The 27,350-nt window shown below is 36.4% G+C and overlaps 1 protein-coding gene across 1 annotated transcript in view; it reads right to left on the bottom strand.

Moving 5' to 3' along the window:
* PDE10A (phosphodiesterase 10A) overlaps window positions 1-27,350 on the bottom strand; it is a 198,604-nt gene that overhangs the window by 95,724 nt on the left and 75,530 nt on the right. Inside the window, exon 2 of the mRNA XM_009471114.2 lies at window positions 19,479-19,607. Within this exon, the coding sequence (XP_009469389.2) occupies window positions 19,479-19,607 (129 nt within the window). The remainder of the gene's footprint in view (window positions 1-19,478; window positions 19,608-27,350) is intronic.

Here is a 27,350-nt window from a genome sequence, read left to right as displayed (position 1 = left end):
GTGTTATTCTTTGAGGTGATGTCCCCAGAAAATAAACAAAAGGTCAGTCAAATACATCTAGCACACGTGTCAGTGCTTTTAAATGCTGTGCCAGACTGGCTTATTTGATACCTGAGATGCTTTATCTGCTGTTCTCTTCACCATCTTGAATTATTAGCCTACACAGAATTCACTTAGGAATCGTATGATGTGTAATTGCTTGTCCTACTTTCTATTGTCTTTCTTCCAGCCGCAGCAATGTCTCGACTTGGTAAAGTGGTATCTGTTAGTATACTAATTTACTTGAAAAAGATGCAAATTCCTGTCACCTTCAAAATGTGACAAAATGGATTCACTATAAAAAGAGATAGCTAGGCACACTGAAAATTCAGCTTTCACTCTGAACTAATATATATCAGTACCCATATGTGCTATTTATTCACATGTACACCACTTCTCTCTGCAATTTTTATTAGTACAATCTGTGTTGAGGTTTAACTCCTTTAAGCACCCTGTCCACTCTGAACATATTTTATCCAGTCTAACACGTCATTCTTGGAAAGTCCTTGCTTTGATACCTACATGGAAAACGATTCAAAGAGGGATGTATATTATTTCAAAATGCGTGTTTTTTCCAGATTTTAAAGAATTGCATGGCACTTCTTTTTTCTTTTGATGGATCTATTACCCAGACCTTATCCTATGTTTTGCCAATGTGTACCTATTACTTAATCAACTACAACTGATGCAATCTCAGATTAGAATATTTGAAACTGTTTCTTCCTGAAGAGTCAAACCTATCTAGAGAGGAATTGCAAGGTGCAGGTCCACACCAGCAGAAACCAATTTAAGCCTGAGTTGCCACCTCTGCACTCTCCCCACTGCCTTGGGGCAGTTCTCAGCTGCAGCAACTCAGCTAACCGTAGATATAATCTACCATTAAATAAGCACAACGACCAATGCAAGGGAAAGGCTGGATATACACACCCAGGGATGGAAGCTGAGGGCAGGCAGTGCAGGCTTAGACCGACCACAGTTATTTCCTGGGAACCAAGATGTTCTGGCTTGAGTGAATACTGCTTGAGCAGAAAGGACTCATTGACATCTCAGTTTCTTAATGACTGGGCTATTCAAGACTAGTTGGTGCCTACTAAAAGAGTCTGAGATTCTGAAGACTTATGGAGGCATTGAAAGTTCTCTTTGCTAAGATGATTGTTTTTTTGCTAAGATGATTTTTTTTTTTTTTAGCAGAATAAGTCCTTTCATATGTAATAGTTTCATATTTAATAAAAAAATGATGCAAATATGGCTACCTTCAGGCAGGAGACACAAACAGACACATACTCTTTAGTGAAATGTAGCAGTTGCAGAGATATCTCAATTTAATGGGTTCTTCCATTTAAAGAGTATGATGACCTACATCATACATTCATTTCTATTTATTAGTTTCCTCTAGCACATTACTGGAAAGAATAATAAGTTTTAATATGTTTTAGATATCTGTACAGCATGCAGAGAAAGGCTTCTGTAAGAATTCACTCTATTATCTTCAAATCTTGAAACACGGTTTTAGCATTCAAGACAAACACAGCTAAGTCATACCACTGAGCAGCTTCTGTTGGTCCATCCTACATTTAAATGATTTAGGATTGACTCTTTAGATGAGAAGATTTTAGGAACAGTCAAAGGAGGATGGTGATTAAGATTTAGAATTATTGCTAGTTTCCTGATTTTGAATTATTTAGTCAAATCTCAAGAAGAAAACAAGCATGGAGAGAAACTCACTTTGACAGCACAATGGCAGATTCCCTAACTTCATTCTAAAACATGCCTCTGATTCCAGTTACTGATTTATGCTGTATTATTACCTTTACTGCTTTCTCTTTCCATTACAATTCCAGGTAAAGTGAAGGAATGCGAAACTACTCCCTAATTTACTTTTGTTTGCTTGACTACCATAGTACGGCAATGAAATTTGATAAGGTATGCCTACAATGTCAGTAATAGGGTAAAAATGTGTCCATTTCCAAGAAAAATCCTAGCTAGAAACTACAATTTTTACAAAGACACTTTAGGAATGAAATGAGTCTATTACGTTTCAGCTTTGGCTTGGGAGAAATATGACCTACGTGGGCTAGAGAAAATGTATTCCTGTGAATATCTAATAGAAAAGATTACTGTAAAATAAAAAACTATGGCTGAATGCTGTAAAGGGGTGGATGCACCCTACTGTGCAGGAGAAAGTAGAAAATAATAGCTGGCTTTCCAGTGGAAAGACTTGGCAGTCAGCCATGTGGTGCAAACTGGGTTCTGTCCCCAAAGACACATTCACGTTGGCAACATATTGGGAGGTTGTTTAGAGTCTAAAGATTAAGAAGAATAATCTTTCAATTTAATCTATCACCTGGTCAATGCTAGTCATAATCATATTTTACATAATTTGATCCGAAGAAAACACAGCACAACAAATACTCAAAAAGAATTATTTTAATGACAGAATCCTGTGTTCTTCTACTAAACATGATTTTGTAATTATCAAAGCAAGCAAAGAATCCTGATTAAATGCTTAATTTCTGTTTTAAAATATTATCAGTCACTAGACTTATTTCTTGTTCTATATATCATTTAGCAATAGTGTCCTTTCATTTGACATATAAAAGGATTTCCCATAACCTTAAAACAAGTATATAACTGCAGGCGTTCTTTTAGAAACTCTAGTTTGTCTGTTTAAGTTAACAGCTAATATTAATATAAATAGTACTTATTACTTGAATTGCAACTTGTTATATTCTCTGGAAATATTCATACATGGAAAGTATGTTCTCTTTAAGCCAGAAGAAACCCAGGCTCTGTAGCATCCTACCTGATCAATCTACTAATATCTGGAAATGAAAATCAGTACAGAAATTAAAAACAGCAGTAAATACTCCATATTTGTTGGAATTTATGAGGTGTTAATTAGTTGAAAGGGATGAGTCTCTCTGCCCACCATCAGCAATACATTATACAAGCAACTCCTCCTTTTTCTAGTCCAAGTGAATCTACTCCCCCTGTTTTTGTCCATTTCTTACCTGTCCTATGCTACCCCAAAAGGCTCCAGTTTCAGTACATAAGGGAATCGTTAAAGAAACCACTAGATAAAACTGCTTCATATTCCTGTCTTTACTGGGAATGTAGCCAAGGATGTTTACAAAAAGCATGAGTGGGACAAGCAGGTAAGCTGTTTTCTAAGCTTCTCTACTGACAGAGCAGCTCAGTTTGTCATGTATTATGCCACAATGTCTTTGAAACACTAATCTTCAGAGCAGTAATTTTTCTTGTAAATGCTAAACGTAGTAGTGGAAAAATTTATAAGATTCTAAAATTGTACAAGGACTCAATAAGGTGAGGATTTATAAACAAGCTTGGAGGGTTCTTCAGACATGAGTTCAGTATGAAAGGCAGGAGTAAATTCTTAGGTACTGACAATTTCTTTAACACAACTATTCTTCACATACAATACCTTTTTGGCCAAAGTCACAGACACTTCATCTTTAGGTGTGTTTTAGGAGCAAAACAAGACCTTTGTATCATCAACTCAAAGAAAAGCATCGTTGTTCAGCATGTCCTGTAGCATTTCAATTGGCTATAAGAAATTCCAGATATCTTTTCTCTGAAAAAAATACATTCTGCTTTTGCATAAACCTAGACTTTTCTAGTAGCATTCATGAAATGAACTGGAGCTATGTGATTTTTTCCTGTCTATATGGATGCCAGTATTTGGAATTCAACATTGTGCAACCACTAAAAGGAAAATTTGTGAAGATTAAAGATGACAAATGAAAAACATGTAATGAAACATGATCGCTCTTGCAACTAATCAGAGGTATTTTCAAAGCAGAGATCAGACTGAAATGATAGCAGGATTACTGGAAGGTCAGAACAGAAATTCAGTACTGTTCTCTAGATTCCTAACCTGTTTCCTCAAGGAAACACAAGAGCTACCAAGCCACTTTTCACTGATTCCTCCTCCAGGTTTGGATCCTGGACATGTTCTAAAAACATTTTCAAAACCCAAAGTGGTATCTGATGTGAAAATCCTGAAAAAGGTTCTGGTAAGAATGAAGAAACACCTGCCTTTTTACTTGATTCTCCTTATAGAAATGTGTGTCTTTGTCACCACAGCAATGGTTTTCCTTAACCTTTGGAGAAGTACAGATGAAACCTCAAGGATATGAAAATAGTAACAACAGGAGCCCTTATTAAAGATTTTTTCTAAGAGGTAAAAGTAGAGTCAGAACTCACCAAAGCTTTATTAAATGAAGCTTGCTATCAGTCAGAACGCCCCTGACTGCCTGGCTCTGAGACAAATCTCATCTAACTGCTGTACAAAAAAAAGGCTTCAGATAAGTGTCTCCGTTTCTGCAGTCTTTAAGAAGATCCACCTTCAGAAAGAGTACTGAAAAAAAGACAACCATGTCTGAGGGATTTGGACATATCAAGAGAGAAAGAACTTTGAAACCAAGGGAAATCATTCCATCACTGTGACATATAAAAAGAAATGGAAGACCTGGAAATGAAAACCTACTAAAAATTGTATATCTCCCAATAATCTTAGAACTACACAAATATATTAATATACATATGAAAAAAAAAAAAGACAAACCTAGGCAGGTAGAGGAAATTAAGGAACACCAGGCTTTATTCTGCCCATTTATCAAAAGGCAAATAAGGTACAAACACAAACAAGCTGATGCTGACCTAACCAGGTGTTGATTTCAGCGCCTGAAGAGAAGGTCTACGTAGAGGTGATCACTCAGAAAAAGCCAATCATTTCTTAACAGTTCGTGGAAAAGAGAGCTCTTCAAAAACTCAGCTAAGAAATTCTGGAGTTGAGAAAACTTCCAGAGAAAATATTGGGTTATTTAAAATAAGCTGTTACTGTATATTTTAAGATGCATCACAAAAGTACAGAAGAACAAGTATAATAACTCAAGTACTAAGATACATTTATCCAAGATTTTCTGCACGTTTATTAAGAATGAAGAAAAGCTAAATCAAATATCTTCTCTCACTTTAACTATAGATTTACAAGAAGAAAAAAAGAAGAAAAGAAAAATGTTGAACTTTAACCTGGCATTTATTCCTGAGGATGCTGTGTATATAGCTTTACTTCTTTCATTTTTCCTATTCAAAAAAAATTGGCTCTGCTAAAAATCAGAAACCTGACCAATGAATGTTTCAGCTGACCCCAGAAGCAATTCTAGATTCTACCAGCACTTCCATATTCCTAGAAGTGCTCCAGAAGTACCTCCAGATAATTAACTGATGGACAGCTACAGAAACTAACAAATTACAAGTTCAGAATGATGACAAGTCATCCACATCTGTGAACAGGAACGTCATCGCTACTGTCACACTGCAAAGAAAATGTTCAAATAACATACACGACCCAGAAAAAAAACATAGGTTTGGTGAGTTTCTTTCAAGTGTGTTTAAAAGCATCTTATTTCTGTCCCTACATCAAAGGGCCAATCTTTCCAACGCTTAAATAAATCTATCTGTGAGGAAACATACAGTTGTAGTAGTATTCCAAAGTTTGAGTTTATCCATTCTCAAATGCATAAAGACTTTTTTGTGAAATACAAAACTGCCATCATGGACCAATGGTCCATGCATCGGTATTCAGCTCTGAAAATGGTCAGTAAAAGATGCTGGACTGGACCGTGTCAGACAACAGTATTTCTGAGATTTCCTATGTTTTTGTGACTCTCCAGTACTGCTCTGTGCCACCTATTGCGAATGGAAACACCAAACATTTTGAAGAGTCTAAATTGTTTTCAGACCTGCTCAAACCACGTTGATTCATAATTTGACAATTGTTATTAACCAGTGCAACCAAGAGTTTTTGACGGAAAAAAGCCAGAACTTGCGAAAAGACTTGTAATACCCTTTTCCTATATTATATGCTGCCATTTTCACTGTACTTGCTGTATACAGTTGGCTGCCCCAAACATTCAAATATATCAGAGAGTTACTGTCACTGATGACTGCTCATAAGCAAAGCTTTTTGAGGAACAGAAGCATGTTGGCAGAGGGGAGCATAACAGTTACTGTTCTATAAAAATGTTTTTGGCCAGAGAACAGTTGGAAAAGGCAATCTGGTAATAGTGCATGCCTGTAAAAACACACTATCATTTGTAGAACTAAAATTTTGCTTAAGAAAAGTAACAGGCAATACGGAAAATTCAGATTATTCCTAAAGCACATTTATATGATATACCATGAAATATATACATGATGGTAAGCCAGCAGGTGTCACAATGACATGGCTTCCTAGGTTATACAATGCAAAGAGAGCACATTCCAGTAATTTAAAACTTCAGATGAAGTAACCTCCTCCTGTCCTAAAGAGGCATTCACTGTGTGGGTCATGACAACTCTGATTCAAAAAGATGGGTCACTGTGTAGTTACTAGCTTTAAAAGTTGCTTTGATAAAGCTATGTAAAATCACTGCCCAGCAAGTACCCAGGAATAAATATTTCTCTATTGCTATACAAATACCTGATGCACTGCATGGAGATATCTCTGAGTGTTCACAATAAACCCACTTGAACTGAATTAGCATAATTGTAACAAGTCTGTTGTCACTTCCCCACCCCAGTCACCGAAACCTAATGCCACTGTTACACCTCATTACTATAAATCCTTCAAAAACTCACACACATTCCTCCTTCCACACCTATTATTGCATTGCGTGTTATTAATTTCCTAACCCTTGTTCTTCATCAACGCAATCATCTCTTTCTCTTTCACTCTCCACACTTATTTAATGACAAATGAAATGAAACTGTAGCACTTTGGGGTGAGGACAAAACAGCCTATAAAAGAGCTCCCTTCTGTTAGCTGAACAACCAAATAAACACACAAAGCATTCATGCTTTGCATTAAAAAAAAAAAAAAAGTCTAAGAAAGTTATTCTATAGCTCAGTGTTACTCAGCAATTTCAACTGGATAAAGATAAACCTTCTCTTTTTCTGCAAGCCAAAGATTCACAATCATCACTTATGGGTTTCTCTGCATAATGCAGGGTGGAAGAAAGAATAAGATAATTTAGCTCAGTACTGCAGCTAAGCAACGAGGGTCTGGATAAGGTGCTGTCTCCAAAGGGTTTGAACGATGGCTTAGTGTTACAACTGAAAAGACCTCTTGCAGCTTATCTAAAAAGATCCATAAACAAACTGTTGTAATATAGAAACACAATTTCTTTTTCAGCATATTCAAATGTGTTATTAAGACAACTTGACTCACAATTCTAACAATGGCTGGTATATAAATCCGAGAGAGGCAGCAGAAGTGTAATGATAGAGAAGAATGGCCCTATTCTGCTAAACTAAAAGTCCATCTACTCAAGTTCATTGTCTATGACAATGGGTAGTAACAGCTCATTATGGAAAAAGTAAGAAGAAACTACGCTATATGAAAAGGAGAGAGAGCACAGACTATAGATGCACGGAGTATACTTACTCCGGTATGCCCTCAGAGCAATCAGACGCTTATGAATTTTCTCAGCTGGAGGCTGCATCAGGATCATAGTATGTAACAGCTCTTGATGAAGTATTTCTTCTTTGGAATGTGTCTAATCACTTTTTGAACCCATTTACATTTTTAACATCTAAAATATCTTATGCTAATAAGTTCAAAATTTAGGCATGGGTTGTGTGAAAAGGGACATCCTGTTGTTTCATATCTGTAGCCAATTCATTTTGCAGGGTGCCCTTCAGTTCTTCTGTCATGAAAAAGGTAAATCTGTCAACTGTCTTATTCATGACAGTCATAAAATTTCTGCTACAGTTCAGGTCTTTTGCAGAATGAAGAATCCCTCTCTGTTTGGTAGCAGCATTGTAAAAGTGGTAACAGTGTAAGGATAACAAGCAAGGCAGGCTTTATAAAGAGGTAATAGTGTTATCAGGAGTGGGGGTCTTTTTGTGGCTGAATTGAACTAGATGCACTAGCCAGTGCAAAAACTTCAGACCTTGCTAACCTCCCTCCACCACAACAACGAGCATCCTACAAAAGAGCATGAGATCTACGGATACTAAACAAGCATCCACAAATGTCATACATTTAGTTCAACAGACATAAATGTCTTCATGGAATTTATAAAGAACAGAAACTCAACATTACTGTTGAGAAAAGATTATTCATTAAACAACTAATTCTTTTTTAGCTTTTCAGTCCCGATGTTTAAAGAAGACAAGTCCTTCAAATAAAATTTTTGCCTGTTATTAACTCAACACCAGTTTACACTGGTTTTATAACCCATTATAATTTTCCCCAAAACCTCCTTACACCTGAACTTTAAGTGTTCCACAGGAAAAAAAAAGATCCATCCCTCTCAGACCCAGAGAAGATTACAATCTACAATCTCCTCCTGCTCCATAATCGATAGTTACTCATTTCACGCAAATTGTCTAAACGATTAAAATAATTAAACTCAGTGTCCTGTTATCCAAGTACATTCTTCATTGACAAAGTCAGGTTAAGTGATTCCTCCAATCCTCACATGCTGCTAGTCAAACAGTTCATTGCCCGCCTTGGCTGTGCTGGTAGAACTGTTAGCTTGTCACATACCAGATCAATAAAAAGATCTACATTTAAAAAATACTTCCTTTCTTGCTTGTTTTTCAGACTTTCAGAAATACAGATTATAGACTTCTTACACATCTGGTCATCTTTGCTCTTCTATGTATCCTGAGAAGGTCACAATACCTGTACAGAGCATCTGAACTTCAAATTAACCACAAATTTCCACAGTGATGTTTCCTGTTTGGTTGTATTTGGCTGAACTATCTATCTGTTGCTAAGCTCTAATGGCTGATTTTTCCACTATATTCCCAACATCTCTCCTTGAGCTGCATTAGCAAATTCAGGCTAGCCCTAAAGTAACTGAGGAAATAGGGCTGGAGACTGGGCTTGAACATCACTAGTACCTGATTAACTGTTTGCACCCACAGCGTGGCTTGGACCTTGCCAATTTGCAGTTTCCCAAAACAACATCTGGGCTCAGATGAGAGGACTAGCACCTGCCCAGGACCATTCCAGGAGGCAGTCTGGATGCAATGTCCTGTTTGCGAGGGAGGGGAAAGTAGTTTAGCCTTGGAGATGTGGCTTGTGCCATGCAACTTGGCCTCAGAGGCAAAGATCAGTCAAAACTGATTTTTATCTGATACTTTATTCTTCAGTTACTCAGCTTTATGAGATTCTTTTGAGCCTCTATACATCTGGTTTTAATTTTCAGTATGCCTGAAACTTTATCATCCTAGTATGCATCCATTTTTCCAGAGAGCTTATGAAAATAAAAATCCCTCTCAGACTACTGATGACCTTTGTAGTGAAAATTGTCTAGGCATTCCTATAGTTTACTTCGCAGTTTTTAGCAATTTAGTAATCTACAGGAGGACTTTTTCTCTAATACCTATATCTTTGAATATCGTTGAAGAAAGTTCATTTCAAAGCTTTTGGGTTTTTTTGGTTTATTTTTTATTATCTGAAACTTGAGTACACATTTTGAACCAAATAATTTCCATCTACATGTTTAATAATATCTTCAAAGTATTTGAGTAATATTTGTGACATAAGTCTTCCTTCAACAAAAGTCTATGGTGGCTAAACAGAAGTAGCAGTGTTCATTTATGTGCAATACATGTCTCCTATAACGTACTTAAACAAGTATCATCACCTGAAGCAATAAGTTAGGAATGTATAGCAGTAAACCAATAGGAATGAAGGCATGCTTAGGCCTTCCCCTTGCTGAATGAAGTGGGAATGTAATTTAACATGTATTCATAAAACATGCATAAAAAAAGTAGTTTATTATAGTCTAGTTGAAAGTTAATTGCCAGAATTTGTTTTACTATGCGTAGTATGAAGAAGTCATTTTTGGACAAAGCTACCTCTTCAAAGCACTTGACTTACCAATGACCACTAGGACAAATAACGTGAATATCTATGACTCACCATGAAAAGTACACGCTTTGAATCGGCTGCACTAAACCTGATAGACGAGCACAGGACAACTAGTCTAAAACTCTATCTAATCATAGATACTTTGAAGGATAAAGTAACTGAATTACTATCATCATTAGCTAAATCACCATAGGATGACACACTGAAAATTGAGAGTCTTCATTAATCTCATACTATGAATATACTGTTGTCTGTGCTTTACTTTTCTGTCTTTACAATCTGAATTCAAAGTCTTAAGACAACAGAGCAGTTTCAGAAGTAAACTTTCTGCTGAAAATCTTCACTACTAGCCAATATGGGGTTAAGACAAATACCATTATTCGCTTCCATCCACAGAAACATAAAATCATCCATTTACAGGGTATGGCTTTATCATTCATATCCAACTAGCCATCTCCACAGTAAAAGATTGATTTTCACTCATACTCAGGGCTTCCTGTATTTCCTGGGAGATAAAAGAGATGGCAGAATTTTTACACATGTATTATATATGGACAAGGTATCAAGAACTTTTTTCACTAGTGGTATACAGAACAGCCATGAATAAATAAGTTTCTCATCCTTTCTTTGTGCACATGTAGTGTAACAGGCTATTAAACTGCCTGATCACATCCTGTCTTTTCACCAAAGATGCAAGTCTCATTTAATGGACAGAACAAGCAATGCTAACATATACAGTTATTTTACATTTTGTCTTTTTATCCTTATTGGTCAATGTTTGATTACATGCCTTGTCTAGTCAACACTTCCCAAGTTAATACTTTTATACTTGGATTAAAAAGCTACTGTTCCATAAAAGTTGATGACTATTCCCTTGTTCTTATTTATTGCTTTCTCAGTTTACAGACCATGGGAATGTTCCTATTCCATTTTAATGCAGGTAAAACAGGTTAGCTTACATTGTCATAAATAATCATTATTAAAAAAAGTGTTGGCTATGTGAGTATACAGTCTTCACACATCTGATCAGAATTGAGCTTCTCCATCAGTTACTGAAAGATTTTTTTTTTCTTTTGCTTGCTTGACTTTTACTCTAAAACCAAAGATCCTATGTACAAAAGGGAAACAAGCTAAAAACAAAGAGCAGCAGGGCCAGACAACATTAAGGAGTACTGCCTTGCAAAGGAAGGAAATGGTCTTGTATGGCACACAATACTAATGAACCCATTATTGCACTACCACCTTTCTTACGCTGCCCACATTTTATAGAAGACATTGATAATCTGGAAAGGTTCAAAATGTAAACTGATGAGAAACAATAAGAAAACTGGGAAACCTGTTTCTCAGTAAGATACTAAAAGAAGCTTCATGCCCTAATTTACTTGAAAGATTAAGGAACGACAAAAATCACAGTCTGTTCACTTTCTAACGTAGCTCGCAGATACGGGCAGAAAATGCTTCAGTGAAGCAGGGCTTATAAATAAGGAGAAGCAGTATTTTTGAGTAGACAGAAAAAACCATAAAAACTCTTAATTCAAGCATAACAAAGACACAACAAACATCAGTTTAAGTACATGTCGAGAATAATTGCTCTAGATATAATGTGATTAACATAATTAGTTCAAGAGGGAACTCAGACCAAGCAGTGACGTCTACTTTCTAAGGCCAAACATCTCATCATTAAAGGATTACCCTCTGCAAATCTCTGACCATCTAAACAATTCTAAATATGCAGGAGAGCTCCAGAAAAACAGAAAAATCACCTCCTTCACCTGACCCACTCAAAAAAAAAAAAAAACTTCAGACAATAAACTCTCACATACTTTAGCAAATTAGAAGAAAACAATCCAGAAACATATTCAACTAATGTACCAGGCTTATTTTTGCAGTTGTTAGGAGTTTGCTAGTGATAGCCTTTCAAATAACAAAGAATAAAATCAGTAACTACTTCAACATGAAAACACATACTGAAGTAAAAACATTATCACCACTCAAGACCTCAGTATTATATACCAAGAGGACGCTGCTCAATATTTTTGTACTATCAGTACATAAAAACAATTCCTGATCTATCTGACCTATATATCCTTTCCACTAACCTTTTTTTCCTGCCCAAAGGAACAGTCTGACAACACAACAGAGAGAAACTTTTTCACTAACTCCTCCTCAATATTTTCAGAGCCAAAATGAACCCACTTCTAAGCTGGCTCTCTTCTGATTAACTCAGGGAAAACAATAAAAACCCCACTGAACGGGACACACAGGAAAGAAACAATTTCACCTTGGGCAACTATACTGACTGCTTCAGGAAATGATGCAGCAATAAACTAATTTTTAAAAGCAATGGCACAATACAACAGTCTCCCCAGAAATCGGCTCCAAAATTATTCTGTACTTGTGACAGATACACACCATTTTCATCATCTGGACTAAAACGCCATTCCCATGTAGAGCTCTACCACAGCTCTGGGAAGTGCCATCACTTCATCTGTCTGCCTCTGAAATACTGAAACCCTAACGTAAACTTTCTAGTCACATGAAAAATGGCAACCTGGAAACTACTCCATACAAAAGTCTACTGATCAGTTTTATCTCTGCGAAAGCAAGGACTATACCAAATACACAGAGGAACAGGGTCTATGCAGTCAAGCCCCCAGATACTACTGCAACTGTTCTGAGAAAAACGTTCACAATAAAGACAACTTTTATCAGTCTGGGTATTATCCCAGAAAAGTAGCATCTGTCAGCATCATAACAGTTACATTGGTTCAGACCAGCAAGACCACCTAGCCCAACATCTTGTCTCCAACCACCCATTAGCAGATGCTGAGGGAAGAGTATGAACAGGGCAAGTAATTATGCCACTTGTACTGGGGGGAATGGGACTGGAGGATTCATCCTTTCTGTCTTATTTTGATAAAAAAATTCCAAGAAAGGCATCAAAATAAGTAAATAGTGGGGTTTGGTAATAAGAAGCATTAAGAGCTACTACTACGTTGTCAATGGTGCAAGTCACGCATTACTCAAATCGTTCCCACATTCACTCTTGTTTTTTGGCAAGTATTTGTTGCCTGCTTGGATATTACAGACATAAGCACAGCAGGGCTGCATCAGAATGAAACAGCATGTCTGCAGCATCAATGAAATATTAAGACAGTCTAATTATAAATCAAGGAGGTCATTAATATGCTGCCATAACAGTTCCTCTTGCCTAGGTTGGGGAGATGGCAGAATTGCAGCAAGTTGTGGAGTATCACAACAGTGACAGTCTCCAGCTTCTAAGTACCCTTCATCTACAGTGCTACAACTACTACCCTACACTACAGAACAGGTATTTCTGATTAGTTAGCATGGAAATGCACAGTTCTCAAAAACTAACAAATCAAGCATAGGCTCCATTTTTTTTCTTTTTAATTCTGGCAGCAAGCTGACATATATTTAGCATACATACACTCTTCCTGCTTACATTTATCTTTTCATATATTCTATCCCTGCTTATGGAAATGCATGTTAGCCATCCTTTCACATATTTAACAACCTTAGCCAAAGTGCAATATCATTCCTCTACACAGCATCATTTAAAAACAGGAATGAATTACCTATTTAAAAGACCAAATAAAGGACTAACTATGATTTATTGTAGAATTGTGTACATCAGTATTGCTTAACAATAAATACCTAAGTACAGACTTGCTCCCTAAATAGAGCCACACATCAACATCTCTCCAAAACTCACTACTTTCTCTCTCACAGGACTGTAGCAAACTTTAAAGCACATTATGCTGATATCTTAATATCTGAAACTGCAGCACCAGAAAAGAAACAATTTTCAGTCTATTTTGGATCACAGAACATTTTTTTTACATTTTAATGATGCAGCTTAGCACAATTTTTCTTTTAGTATTAGCCTTAAAGGACTAGCAAACAAATTCCCTCTCTGTGTATAGTCTCAAAGTCTGGTTATGATGAAGTCCTTCGCTATAGATCCTATTCCTCCAATCCCTTCTCTAGTAGAGAAAAAAAAGACTAAAAAGAAGAAAAGACGACTTTGTCTAAAGACCACAGAAGGTATCAGGCTTAAACAAACTAGCTCAGGCACCAGGACCATTTCAGTCACCAAAACCTTCAGCTCAGCACAGACTGTAAAGTAAGAAAAAGAAAGGTGTTTAACTAACCTGCACAAAGTTCTATCCTTTTTATGCTCAGTTAGCTCACTGAAAGCTATCATAGGCATAGCTAAAGCATATATATAGATATAGATATATAAGTATATTGGGAAGACCCGAAGGAACATGTGGGTGAGGGATTTTATACAGATGTGTTTCCTCATGAAGCCTACTCAATTTTCTACCAAAGGGAAGCTATAGTGATTTTCCAAATGATTAGAATGAGTGTATCCAGAGATGACTGCTTCCAGTCCTCTGCCAAACTTAAAGCCATCCAGTGCACCAAATCTGATTGCCATCTTTGCCCACTTCTAGGACACATAGTAGAAAGGAAGGGGAAAAGGATGAAAACCGAAATGACTGAGCTAAAAAAAAGGACAGAATCAGGGCTTAATCTGAATTCTGAACCCACACATAGTTGTCATATTTGCTTCACAAGAAACAACACAAGAATGAGATACACCATGAGAAAATCATGCATTTAAATGACTAATGAAGAACTACATTCTATACTGCAGTCAGCCAGACTGCTTACAGTAATTACATAAAAGTAGCAATGAATACACTCTGATTTATTGTGTAATGATAAATAAAAAAGATGAAAAAGCACTTTGAATGTTCACAAATGTCCTTTAACTGAAACAACCAAATACATTCATTTAATCATTTGCATCATATTAGCAACAGAATATCTGTCAAATAGCACTTATTTAACACTGACAGGAAATCAATGGATACAGGAAAGCACAACAGGAAAAATCAACAGTCCATAAAAGAATATATGTAAAATTACTTAAAAAGTCATTTTGTGTTTCTGTTTAAGCAACTCATGTAAGGAAATATCAGAAAATGCTAAATATTTTGGTTACATTTCGCAATATATTCTCTTCTTGCTTGAATGTACTGCAGGTTACAGCACAGTATTACATTATGAAGTCCATAAATGGAAATATTAGTATTAGGAAGGCAATACCTTGGACTTACCCTAAGACAATCAATCCTATTGTTCTTCAAAGCCCCAAAAAAATTATGTGATATCTTCTTGAGGACTATACATCCTGAATAAACATTACAGCAATATCACACTAACATTATAATAAGCAATTAATTTTCTAATTTCTTTTTTTTTTTTTTCTTTTAAACAGGTCAATAGTGAAATTGTAGATTCCTGTAAGTGCAGTAAGTCTACTGCCCCTAACAGACAGTAACTTCTGACTGGGTATAATCAGTGTCATATTGTGTACCGAATATACTATTCTATATACAATATTCCTTTTTTTTTTTTTTTTAATTGTATTTAAGAATTACTTAACAACAGAATTTGTATGGTAGCAAAGCACCTTAAGTTCCCACTATACATAGTTTTGCGTGATTTTGGTAAGTATTGCTGGAAGAAAATAATGTATAAATCTGTTGTTGATGTGTCCAGATTCAGCAGTAATTAAGCACATGATCATGCACTTTGATGAACACGAGGGCCATCCCCTTAGGGAAGTGATAACTTTGCTCCCACAGAGCAAAAAGTGACATAGGTAGCTTTCAATGTAGAAATCCTGTGTCACTACAGTTTGTCCTTTACAAAAACGACATTTAAAAAGTTAGGAAAGACAGATGTGAAATTCAGTATCAGCAGCGCAGAAGATGCACATCTGGCCTGTAATCAATGTGCTTAGCCTCTTATTGTTGTGGTGGTAAAGCTTCGAATAATATAATTAAGGTTGGAGTTCGCAAATATTTTTCTGAGAAATTTGTTGGGAGATGAGGATCTATCCAGCAGAGCCTAAAACTTCTGTAATCTTATGGCTCTTGCTACAATCATCTGTTACTTTTGCTTGAATGATATGGAAGAGGACAACTGACGTCACAAAGACGTCTTGTGAGTTCTCTGAGTATTATATCTAGGCATCTGGAAAAGAAAAGTTCTCCTTCGGGCAGATCAACTCTTAACGCCCATTGAAAAAATCTCCTTCTATCAAGATGTACCTTTAATGAATCTTTAAAGCAAAATCATGTATCTTATTGGTATAACTTACACCAGCACCTCAAGTAAGATTAGATATACGAGCAAAGGCACCTTTTACTACATCTATATGAAGATGTTTTTCTGATCTATAAACTTCTTAAGACATCCCATGAGGCCATAATGCATGGAGTACAGACCAGACCTTAGGCTACAAGGAGTAGGCTTGATCTGTAAACAAGTTTCTTCCATAGCTAATACACAAATGACTTTGAAGAGTTCAAATGAACCCCAAAATATCTAATCCGTTTCTTTAATCAAGACACCCTTGTACTTGGTTAAATTTTGCTTGCAAAAAAACAATCAAAAATACTTTGCATGAGAAGCAGTCCAGTTTGTGCTCCAGTTTCATTCAGAGTCCTGCCTAACTCGGCCATAATCTGGATATGAAAAATTTTAAACTCAAGTGTTAGTTTATTACAAATGGAGTTGTTTGGAAATGCTGTGTGTAACAATACAAGGCCTAGGTGTGTTTCACGCATGTATTTTATTGGTAGATAATAGTCAGGGTTCAAAAAGTTGCAGTGAATACCCAAATATCACTACAAGCAGCATTCCTTCCCAGTGCTACCTTTGCAGGTTTTCTCCAATATACTAAAAAAAAAAAAAAAAAAAAAAAGCATATAATCCCAGGTAGATCACCATCAACCTGTCATGAGCGACTTTCAATCTAACATCTACTGTGATAGATACAAGATTTACCTGGTACACACTGATGACACAACTCATGACATTTTGTGCTATAGTTATACCTTCATACACTGCAGTATTTACTGATTGCCGCCCTTTTTAATACTTTGGGTTTTAAAAAAAACAAAATCCATCTAATGTAACTAGTTCTGTGAATCTCAGTCACAGATAAATTTTGGTTCATTTAACTCCAAATCAGACATTTCAGTTTATGTTCATGCTAATGAAATTCAGTTAAACTACCCTGGCTGCAGGCCCATTGACTTCTGGCTGAAGAGTACACACAGCTGGATGCCTATAAATCAGGCCGGACACAATTTCTGCATATAGGTTAATGACTGTTCTGCGTCATCAATGTATAAGAGTACAGACACTAAGCCAGAGATCTCAAAACCGCATTTTGCCTGCTTGGCAACTTTCTAATAAAAACGAAGCTTATTTTTCTGTCTGTATCACATTACATGATGTGAACATTTGTAAAGTAGACTACACTAAAGCAAGAGGGATAGAGGGAAATTTATACCCCTATTAATGTAAAGTGACTTAGGCTACATATTCATTTTAAGTCACCACAGATCCATGCTGACACCAAAAGAATCAGTTCCATCTTCTCCTCCTCATTTCTCACCGCCACCATTACTCAGGCTCACCATTACTCAGGATTTGTACATACATAACACGAACTGAGTAAATCATTTAGCAAGTTTCTTTCCTAAAAATGTTGTATTCTGACAAATTAAGATGTTTTGTTATCAGAGACATTTTATATGGCTATAGCCTTTATCTTTCTAAAAAACAATCACACATAAGGCTAATCAGGATCTGTTTCATTCTATAAACAAAATGCATTCAAATTATTCTTTTTGACTTGGCAAGTGTAGTTTTAAATCTGGTTCTGCTTATTTTCATCTAAAAATCCAACACTAAGAAAGCCACATCTGCATAACTGCCTTTAGTGTAATAAATACGGCCACCTTAAAGATCACTGTCAGCAAAAGGGAAGTAACGGGGAAGGCAGAAAGACCCACTTGACAATAACAGATATAAAGATAAATGATAATGATAACATAACTATTGCTTGGCACTTTTAATTCAACAGTTTGGGGAGAGTTCGCCATAAAACAGAAGTTAAGTTTAAGAAAACAGTGGACAAATGACATTGTTGCAGCTATTCGTGTTAAAACTTCACTAAGACAATGGTCAGCAGTTAAGGAGTTACTTCGGGTTTGTAGTTGGCTGAAAAAATTTTATGAGCGCTTTCACAAAAATGTATTTTCAGGTCAACCCCCCCCCAAAAAAAGGAAACTTTCAGCAATTGGCAATAAATTCCACTTGCAATATAAGATTCTTGAAGCTGAAATGTTATTGAAAAAATCATTCAGTTCTAGCATCAAGATCCTTGATCCAGACTATAAACTTCATTTCAAACAAGCGATGACATTATTTCAAGCATCTTAGAGAACATCACCATTTTCACAGAAATATAGCTCTTTAAAATAAGTGGTATTTTTTTCTGGTAACATCAAATTATTTTTTTCTCTTCTGCCTACAAAAAGCATTATCATGACTTATTCACTTGATTCATAACACTGTTTTTCTGATTGCATTTGTGGATTATAACGATAGCCATCCTGCAGTGCTGAAGTTTGTAAACCACAAAGAAAGTAGTAAACAGGTAGTCTATTACTCTTTTACTCTTCCATTAGGTAACCTCTTTACACCAACTAAAATGCACTACCACTTTAGTCTCAAATATATAATCACCACCAAAAATCTGGCTCAGTATAACCTTTTCTGTCCCTTGCCCACCATTTTCTTTTTCTATAATTCTGCAGAAAACACTCAGTTATCTTCTAGGCAGTAGCAATAGCCCCTCTGTTTAAAATGGGAATTATCACCATAACTTAAACCCCAAGCATCTTAGAAGTCAGCCACAGAGCAATGCACACGCAGAGTAAAACCAGTGTTTCTTTCTTCACCTTCTTGGTAATCTCGTCTTTTGCATTTTACCTGGTACATTCCAAATCACTGTTAGAATTGCATAAATCTCATGCTTGCACACAATCTCGCAAAATTTAAGATCATTACAAAATTTACAATCATTGTCAACCCAGGCCAACTTATAAGGAACAGTTTTCTGGGTCTAGTCAGTGAGGGATTATACCTAAAGCAACCCAACAGAAATACCTCTAGAATTCAACACACTGCTTTATAACCTCTGTGTCAACGTTCGTATCTAAAATTGACTTAATACATGTTGCAAGTAGGAACTGTTGAGACGGTATATACAGGATTTTACTGAGGCTTACATCCTGCACGCACTGCATATTTTTAATTCAAAACTTACTAATTTTAGATGAAAGAAGACCAAATTATGTTCTCAAAACATACACTAATGTAGCAGATATTATGGGTTAGTGGAATAACATTTGCAACTCAAAATGAGTAAACTGAACCTCCAAAACAAATACCAGTATATTCCAAAATAGAAATGCCAAAAGGCTGAAAATATTAAAAAAAAAAGTTAACCACTTTTGCCTTCCAAAAATGGTGAAACTTAGATATAAAAATTATAACAGTCAAGTTTTACCAAAACTAGGTTTCCTTTTTAAATCTAAAAATAAGAACTGAGCTGTTCAAAGCTAAATATTAATCGCAAATAAAAAGGACTTACCTTCCTGTCTGTTATTTTTCCTTTTTAGCCATTTTTCCACAGTTTCTGCACTTACGCTTTCCGACACAAACTCATCCAGTACCTGGGGGTGAAGAGAAAGATAGGCCTTCACTTTTTCATCTGTTAAACCTGAAAGAGAGAATATTAATTGATTACATTATTGGTATGAAATTCCTCATACGAAGCAATGCCTAGACGCCAGTAACAATCAATATTCTTTTGTTTAACACACTGACTGAATACATGACTATTTAAATTGTTTCCTCCCAGACAGAACAATATCCAGTCAAAAAAAAATGAGCTGTCGTATAGAAAACAGTAGAAGGAAAGCCTACCCATGCAACATACTGTGTACAAAAAGTCCCCTACAGGAGTACACATAAATATTACCTGGGAGAAATGGCCAGAAAGGAATTTATGACTATGATTACGACTCTTAAATTACTTATTTCCAAGACACGCAAGATGATATATTGATAAAGAAGCTGAGTGGAAGGAGATAGAAGAAAGTGAACTGGTATTTCTTGTAGAGCATCAAATTCAGTATTCTCACTGCAAGTGGCAGCAAAAGCAACAAAAACTATTATGCAACACCAAAATCAAGCTCAATTTTTGAATATGGGAGTTACTTAAGTAACTTTAGAAATATAAACCGCTTTCCCATGCATGCTTCCATTGCCTTAGTAATTTAACTATCAAAATAAAAGTAATTGTAGATAAAAGGCCTTTACAATATCCGCAACAAAAAGAAAACTCCACTACTCATTTCAGCCAAAGCAGCAAAATTCAGAATCTCAGATCCCTGACACAACCATAAATAAATTCCCAAATTCATAAAATTAGAATCTGATCATACTCTTCGCAAATCCCCCGAACAAACCCCACTGGCCACAGGGAGGTGAACCCAGGAGTGCTGAGGCCTTCTGAGGGAGGACAGGAAAGGAGCGCACCTGTCCCGAGGGCCTAAGCTCCAGGCTGCCACAAAGGGAGCAGGCACCCCGAGTACAAAAGCCTTAATGAGATCTGAGGGGAAGAGGAATAACCATTGCTGTAAATGACTCTAAATACCCCTTCTCCTCTTGTGTTGTGTGTGTATATAAACGTAATTGTAAATTCTCCACAGAAAGCAGCCTAGGTTCAGCAGAAGAGAAACTCCCCTCCAAACAACACTGACTTCTTTTGGAGAGTATTCATGCTATAAGATCAGATCATTTTTCCTATTTTATGCTTCACACAGTATCAGAATATGCTGAAAACAGCTATAGTGTAATTTGAATGCTAGTCAACAACTGTAACCTTTAAGATGTCTTATAAATGTTTACTATGAAAGCCTTCAGGAAGCAATACCAGAACACAAACCAACAACTCCCGCCTGCAGAGCAACAACCACACATGCCACTCTCCCCACACCAACTGCACCACATCATTCCCACCACGTCAGCCCCCACCAGCCCAAACCTGGTTTAAAATACCCTTTCTCTTAATCCACATAGGCAGCAGTTCCTGGTGGATATAATAGCCTCAAATAGCGACATTCCCACTTACAGGCAAGAATCTCCAGATCTGAATCGCTTGAATTAAGAGGGCTAAGTGAGCATCCTGATTTTCATTTGTAAAGAAGAAAAGGTTCTTCCTAAATCAGTAAGAGCTGGAGATGATCAGCAAGTGGGAGGAGAACAAACAAACAAAACCCCACTACTTTCTTTGGTTAACCTTAGGCGACAGTTTGTAAATTTAGATCATAATGCATCTATAAAGGAGTACATGTGCCACATGAACAAAAACATTTTTCAGCCAATACAGGTATCACCTCACATACTGAAAAATCAGAATAATTAATAAAATTTTGTCGTTTGCTCAACTAAGAAAAATGTAATACCTTGAAAAAGTAAGTCTTTCTAATTTCATAGTAATAGAATTTGAAAAGAAAACATGTTGGGAGAATCATTCATAAAGACTATAGCATTTTGAAGATTTACCAGAGTTAACCATCAGAAAGTCATCAAAATTTATCTGCCTTTTAAGTTCTGGATGAAAAATGATCAATACCGGTTTGTCATAAAATGCCTGCTACTTCCAGGTTGTCTTTAGACTGCAAACAAACACTTTTTGCTTCTAGAAAGAAACTAGGAACTGAAGAGTTTGTAAAATTAGCAACTAAAATTCTACAAGGGTTGATTTGTGTTTCCAGTGAAAATAACCTTAACTTTCTTATGTGTGCAGTCTGTATTCCTTGACTTCAATGGAAATACTTCTTCGATTCAAACCTTTATGGGTTGTGTTTTTGGTAATATACACATAAAAATTCAATAAAATGTCACTTTGAAATAAGACTTCAGTCTACATGTCAGGAGTTTAATTTCCATTCCAGATATCCTGCAATTTCAGCAACCTGGGAGCGAAAACTCTGCTTTAACCTTATATGGAAAAGTGATTCATGGAGCTGATATAAGAAAACCTACAACAGTCTTTAAATCACCCTCCTTTATTTCACAAAAGGCATCTGTGCAGATGTGCTTTTTCAATGTCAGATTTGTAGATTGGCTCAAGCAGAATGGGATTTACAACTACATTTGCAGGGTTAAAAACGAGTAACTTAAATCTATTTTCTACACAGATTAAAGCAGACTTATTAGTTGTCTTAATTGTTAGTCTACCATTTCAAAAACTACATGCTACAACCATACACACAAAAGCCACAACCAAAACTAGCAAGAACACGCTGTAACTTCACAAAAGGTAACATTAAGAAAATGTAACATTAATAGAAAGTAGCCTTTTAGAAGAAGCTTAAACGTTTTGTGGTTTACGTACATTAGGGCAAAAAAGTGTTGTAAAGAAGCTTGAATGTAAGAGCATTTTATAGCTGTGCATAAAGAATTATTTTATGGCATATATAAAGCCCTCTACATTGTAAGATGTACATAAGAATAAGATTTTTACATAAGAATATGCATAGGTTCAATGATGGACACGCTTGCTCTCTTGAACATTCACGTGTTCCTGAAAACTTCTGGTACATATATTTTTGTTAAATATTATCAACATCTCTATTGAACTGCTGTAATCTTTTATTTCTGAAATATGCAAAAAAAAAATTTGAGAATTCAAGGGCACTGTTTAATAACATTTAAATAAACAGGACAATAATACTTACACCCAAACTCAGGAACCAAAAGTTTATCAGGTCAATCAGGTATCATTTACAGAATTAGAAACAAACAAACAAAACACAAGCCAATGTCAGTTATTATTTTTTTCTGTTACTAATGTATTGGTCTTAAGTCTTTTGGGCAGTAAACTTTTCTATATGCATTCACATTAGAAATATTTCTCCACTACTCCTTTCTTCTCCCCTTACTACTGTTGGACCTGTAGACCAGTAGAGACAGTAGTCTCTGTCTACTATTTCCACAGCGCGCTCTACACAACAGGGAGCTTCCCATCACCTCCAGTGATGCTAGGACTTCTCTGATTCTTGTTCATTAATACTCGCATGGAGCATAAAGTATACCCATCGACAGGATCTAAAAAAGAGAAAGGTAGCAGTGCACACATTCATAACTGTTGGCTCATACGCCATCTCGCAAGTAGGCCAAACAAAAGCTCCCCTCGCTTCTTTTCATTGCAGAAAGCACTGCCTCTTGTATCTGTAACCTGTCTGTCCTCTGACAGAGCTGTGGCAGGTCTCAAGAAGGACCATCGCTCAGAAGGGCTGAACTCTGGCCAACAGCCTAGCCTGCAGCAGGCCAGAAAGCACAGAAAGACTGAAATAACCCTAATTCCTCTGGGAATTAAAGGAGGAATCTGGCATCAGGGTTGAATGCCCATTGATTCCATTTATGCATTAGAATTTGCCTTCCTGATTCATACATATATCCTGTTTAATTAAAAACACACACACCCCAAACCACGTTTCTCCCTTGTATTCTTATTTTAAAGTGACAAACCCACATTTCAGTGCTGATACCTTTCTGGCGCAACTTGCTATTGCCGTCTTTTATGCACGCATTAACTATTTGTTCTGGATTTGTGATTAAATAATGAAAATGATAATAAAAATACCATGCATAAGGACACACACGTATCAGATAAGCTCTTCCTTTTTTCATTTCCCTCTGAACAAACTGTAGGCAAAGAAATGGCTCAGGCTGCCCGCCGCTTCTGCTAGCTCAGCAGCTCCTCGCTTCCTGACCAGCACGCCTGTTTAGGTTCTCTTTGTAGATCTCGATTTGAAATGTTCTCTTTGGCCATGCCATCTGCTTTTTAAAGTTCATTCATATGCACGGAAAACATTAATCAGAGTTAATTTCGTTTCTTTTTTTGCATGTCTTGGCTACCCCTGTCTGAACAGTAAGTGGAAATACTGCTTTTCAATAAATGCTGGGTTTTCTGCAAGTGTTTCACCCTACAGTGCATCTCATTTATTATAGGGTAGGATGATATAAAACTGGCAAAGCTCGATACAAAGCAGAGGGCAGAAGGCAGCCTGTCCCCCCAACACTACCCAAGAGGCAACTCCTTGATCAGCAAAAGGCCTTTTTACTGCCAGAGGGAACGATCTTTCTGGCAGGACATTCATTCTAGGACATTAGGAGTGGGAGGGTGAATCAAACGATAGAAAAGAAACAATCGTATTTACTTATAGTATTTCTATAAACTGATGTATCAGTGCACTCTACCAAATAAAGAAGAGCACTGTTTTTCCACTTTGCATATGCCTGAGGCTCAAGCTGTTCATTTAGTTTGGCATAGCTCATGCCAGCCTATCAAAATTTTGTGTTTTGTGTTTGGGTTTTTTGGTGGTGGTGTTTGTGGTTTTTTTTTAAAATAACTCCTTCGCTTTCAATGGAGCATGTATAAGAGTGTTTTGGGGTTGGGTTTTTTTCCTTCACAAACTACAAGAAATAGTTTCTCTTCCACTGAAATTAATAGCAGAAATATATATAGTTGAAGACAGAATTATGGGTAAATTTCTTCCCTTTCTTATTTTTGTAAACTAACTATTGAAAATATAAATATTGCTATCAAATATCACAGTCCAGTAATTTCAGCATAAAGTAGAAAGCCAAACATTTGTGATAGTCTGGTTCAACAAATAACTATCTTTTCAGTGGTCCTATGATTAATACTTTAAAAAGAGGCTTCATTTCACTACAGGAAAAGAATAAAGAAACCTTTACTTGAAGATAATTCAGCAAGTTTAGTAGAGGTATTTAAAGGGGAATAGTTATTCACATAGATTCTGAACAGCCACAAGAAACTATCTTCTCTTTTTATTTATTTCAACAGCGTACAGGACTAGATCATTCCAGCCTCAAAAGCATAGGTAGGACTTTGACTGTTTTTGTTAGTACTTATACTAAAAGCCAATGAAAGCAAAAACCCCAGCACCACCACCATCACCTTCAGAGATACCTGTATTTCTGTGTCCCGTACAAAGCCAGGGAGAGTATTGCAGGCTGCTTGATATAGTGATTGCCTGGCCTGCTCAAGCCTGGATTCCCCTCTTCATCTACTGGTAAAGCTTTCATTATAACAACTCCAACATTTCATTAGTGATAACATCAGGTAGAACCCTAAAAGAGATGAACTGAATTCACAGAGCAATCTCCCACTATCCAGTGTAAGTAAACCAACAGCTTCATAAGTCAAAAAGAAAATCTGTAGCACTAAAAAAAATACTAGTTAAGATGAGAGAAAATTAGGGAACTTTCATTGCAGCTGGGCGTACTATGCAAGCAGATCATTTTACAGGTACTGGCACAAATATTTTTCAAGAAGCCTCACATGGAAACTTGATAAGTTTCCAAATGAAAAGTATATTTGAATGACCAATAAAGAATAAAGCATAACAGTGGACAGAACTTAGGGAATAGGAAGATTCATGTAATAAATGTATTCATATTTACCCTGTTGATTACCACGATCTTCTTAACGTCTATGTTAGGGTTCAGGAGAGACAGAAACTGTAAACACTGTCACAGTCTTATATGCTGCTGTCCTCTTAAGAAGCCAGCAAAATACTCTTTGGAAAATAACTGGATATCAACATTGGAAAAAAAAAAATTATAAAAACACTGTTACTTCTATCTTAAGGGAAAAACTGCTTTTTGAGCAGATGTGACAAAGTATACCAAACTCAGCATCTTAGAAACTCACTTTACTGGTTTACATTGTAATGGTACTGCAAGGCAACATTGTGGATCTGTCTACACCAGTAAAGTGAAGATGTCTAGGGCTGTTCACTGGCTTATAACTTCCAAGCAGCTTACAACTTCCTCCATCCTTAATATTAAGCTCTCTTGACCTCGGACAACGAAGATGAGGGAAAACTGGAATGGGAATACATGCTGATTGCCTGCTGGGAACCATCCCTGGCCTGACCCTACTCCAGAGCAATGCCTGGGACATCACCAGCCGGCTTTGGCCAACGCACTGCCAAGAACCATTCTAACAATGTAACAGCATAGACAAAAAAAAAATCCAGTACATAAGAATGCTCCTTCGCACTCTTTGTTTACTATCCCGGATATAGCATAGCTGGATTCAAAAATAAACTAAGAAACAAGACCTGCTTCAAACATCAATTATCAGTAATTACTCCTTGCCTTTGAGCCAGTCTCCAACAACCTTCCTTTTTAACAAAAATTAATAAAGCCAAAAATCACTTGAAAATTATATTTTTGCTTTCAGCTTTTTATGCTGTCTAAAATATTTAAAACATTTCTTAGATATTAGATAGCCTGTGTAGTACTGAATCGATTAATGGCTCCACTCTCTGACTCTTAATCCATGTCGTACTGCACTCTCCTCTGAGAATAGCTTCACTGAGCTCAGTATAAAGCAGAACTGACTGTGAATGAGCTGAAAGAATTGAAGCCTAGAGCTATGTTTAAAAATCTGCTCCATTTAGCAACATGAGTCAGTCACATCATTAGCAATTCTTGCAATTTTTTCATTAGTGTTATGATATTTGGTCTTTTTCTAAAACCACTAGCTCCATCAAATCCTATGATTAGGCAAGAATTTTAGTTTTCACCTAAAGTTTCTGGTTCCCAGCCTGGGGGGGGCGTGTGGGGAGGCATGGGAGAATGGATAAAAATTGATGAGCCAGCCTACTGTTTGTCGAGGCTCAGCATTTATCCTAGAACAGCTACACTCTGAAAGACTGCAGTCATTGCTTTCCTCAAAACCCTTGCAACAGTGTTTGATGCATATGACATACCTTTCACCCAGTCAGACAGGATCCAGTGCTTTGAACACATTGTGAGGGTATACGTTGGTCGATATAAGAAATCGGATGGATTTTATGTATCAAGAAAGCTTTTATTAATAAAGATGAAAGGAGATAACTATAAATGTTGCAAATGTTGCATCTGTTAACATTTTAAAAAATAAAATAAAAAACCAAACAAACAGACAGAAAAAATGAAACCAAACACAAACCACACCCCCCCCCCCCCCCAAATTGGATTGTTTGCTTTAATAAACAATTCTTCCCTGAAATTAGAGGGGCCACAGAGTCACAGCAAATATGGGCAAAGTCATAATTTCTCCAAGTAAGTAACAATATATTGTGCCACACAGAAAATCTGCAGGCCAAGGAAAAAAAAAGTTATCATGATAAACACTTTCCAGATAAGGTATTATCTGAAACAGAAAACAATCTTACCTCAACTAAGAGTAAAAAAATGTATAATATTAAAATAAATCTTCTCATCTGGAATAACAAAATGATGAAGAGAGATGTGTAACACTTCCTCAAAATCAGCACTTGAAAATAAATATCATACTTGTACAAAAAAAAAGCCGCCTTAAAAATATCTGAAAGTAATCCAGAAGAGTGAATTTGAACATAGCTTTGCCCGT

This window comes from Nipponia nippon, unplaced genomic scaffold (genome assembly GCF_047370975.1).
Source record: "Nipponia nippon isolate SJK-2023a ecotype South Korea unplaced genomic scaffold, ASM4737097v1 scaffold_4, whole genome shotgun sequence".
Classification (NCBI taxonomy): Eukaryota; Metazoa; Chordata; class Aves; order Pelecaniformes; family Threskiornithidae; genus Nipponia; species Nipponia nippon.
The sequence above is the reverse complement of the archived record's forward strand: the minus strand, read 5'-3'. Positions and strand labels throughout refer to the sequence as shown.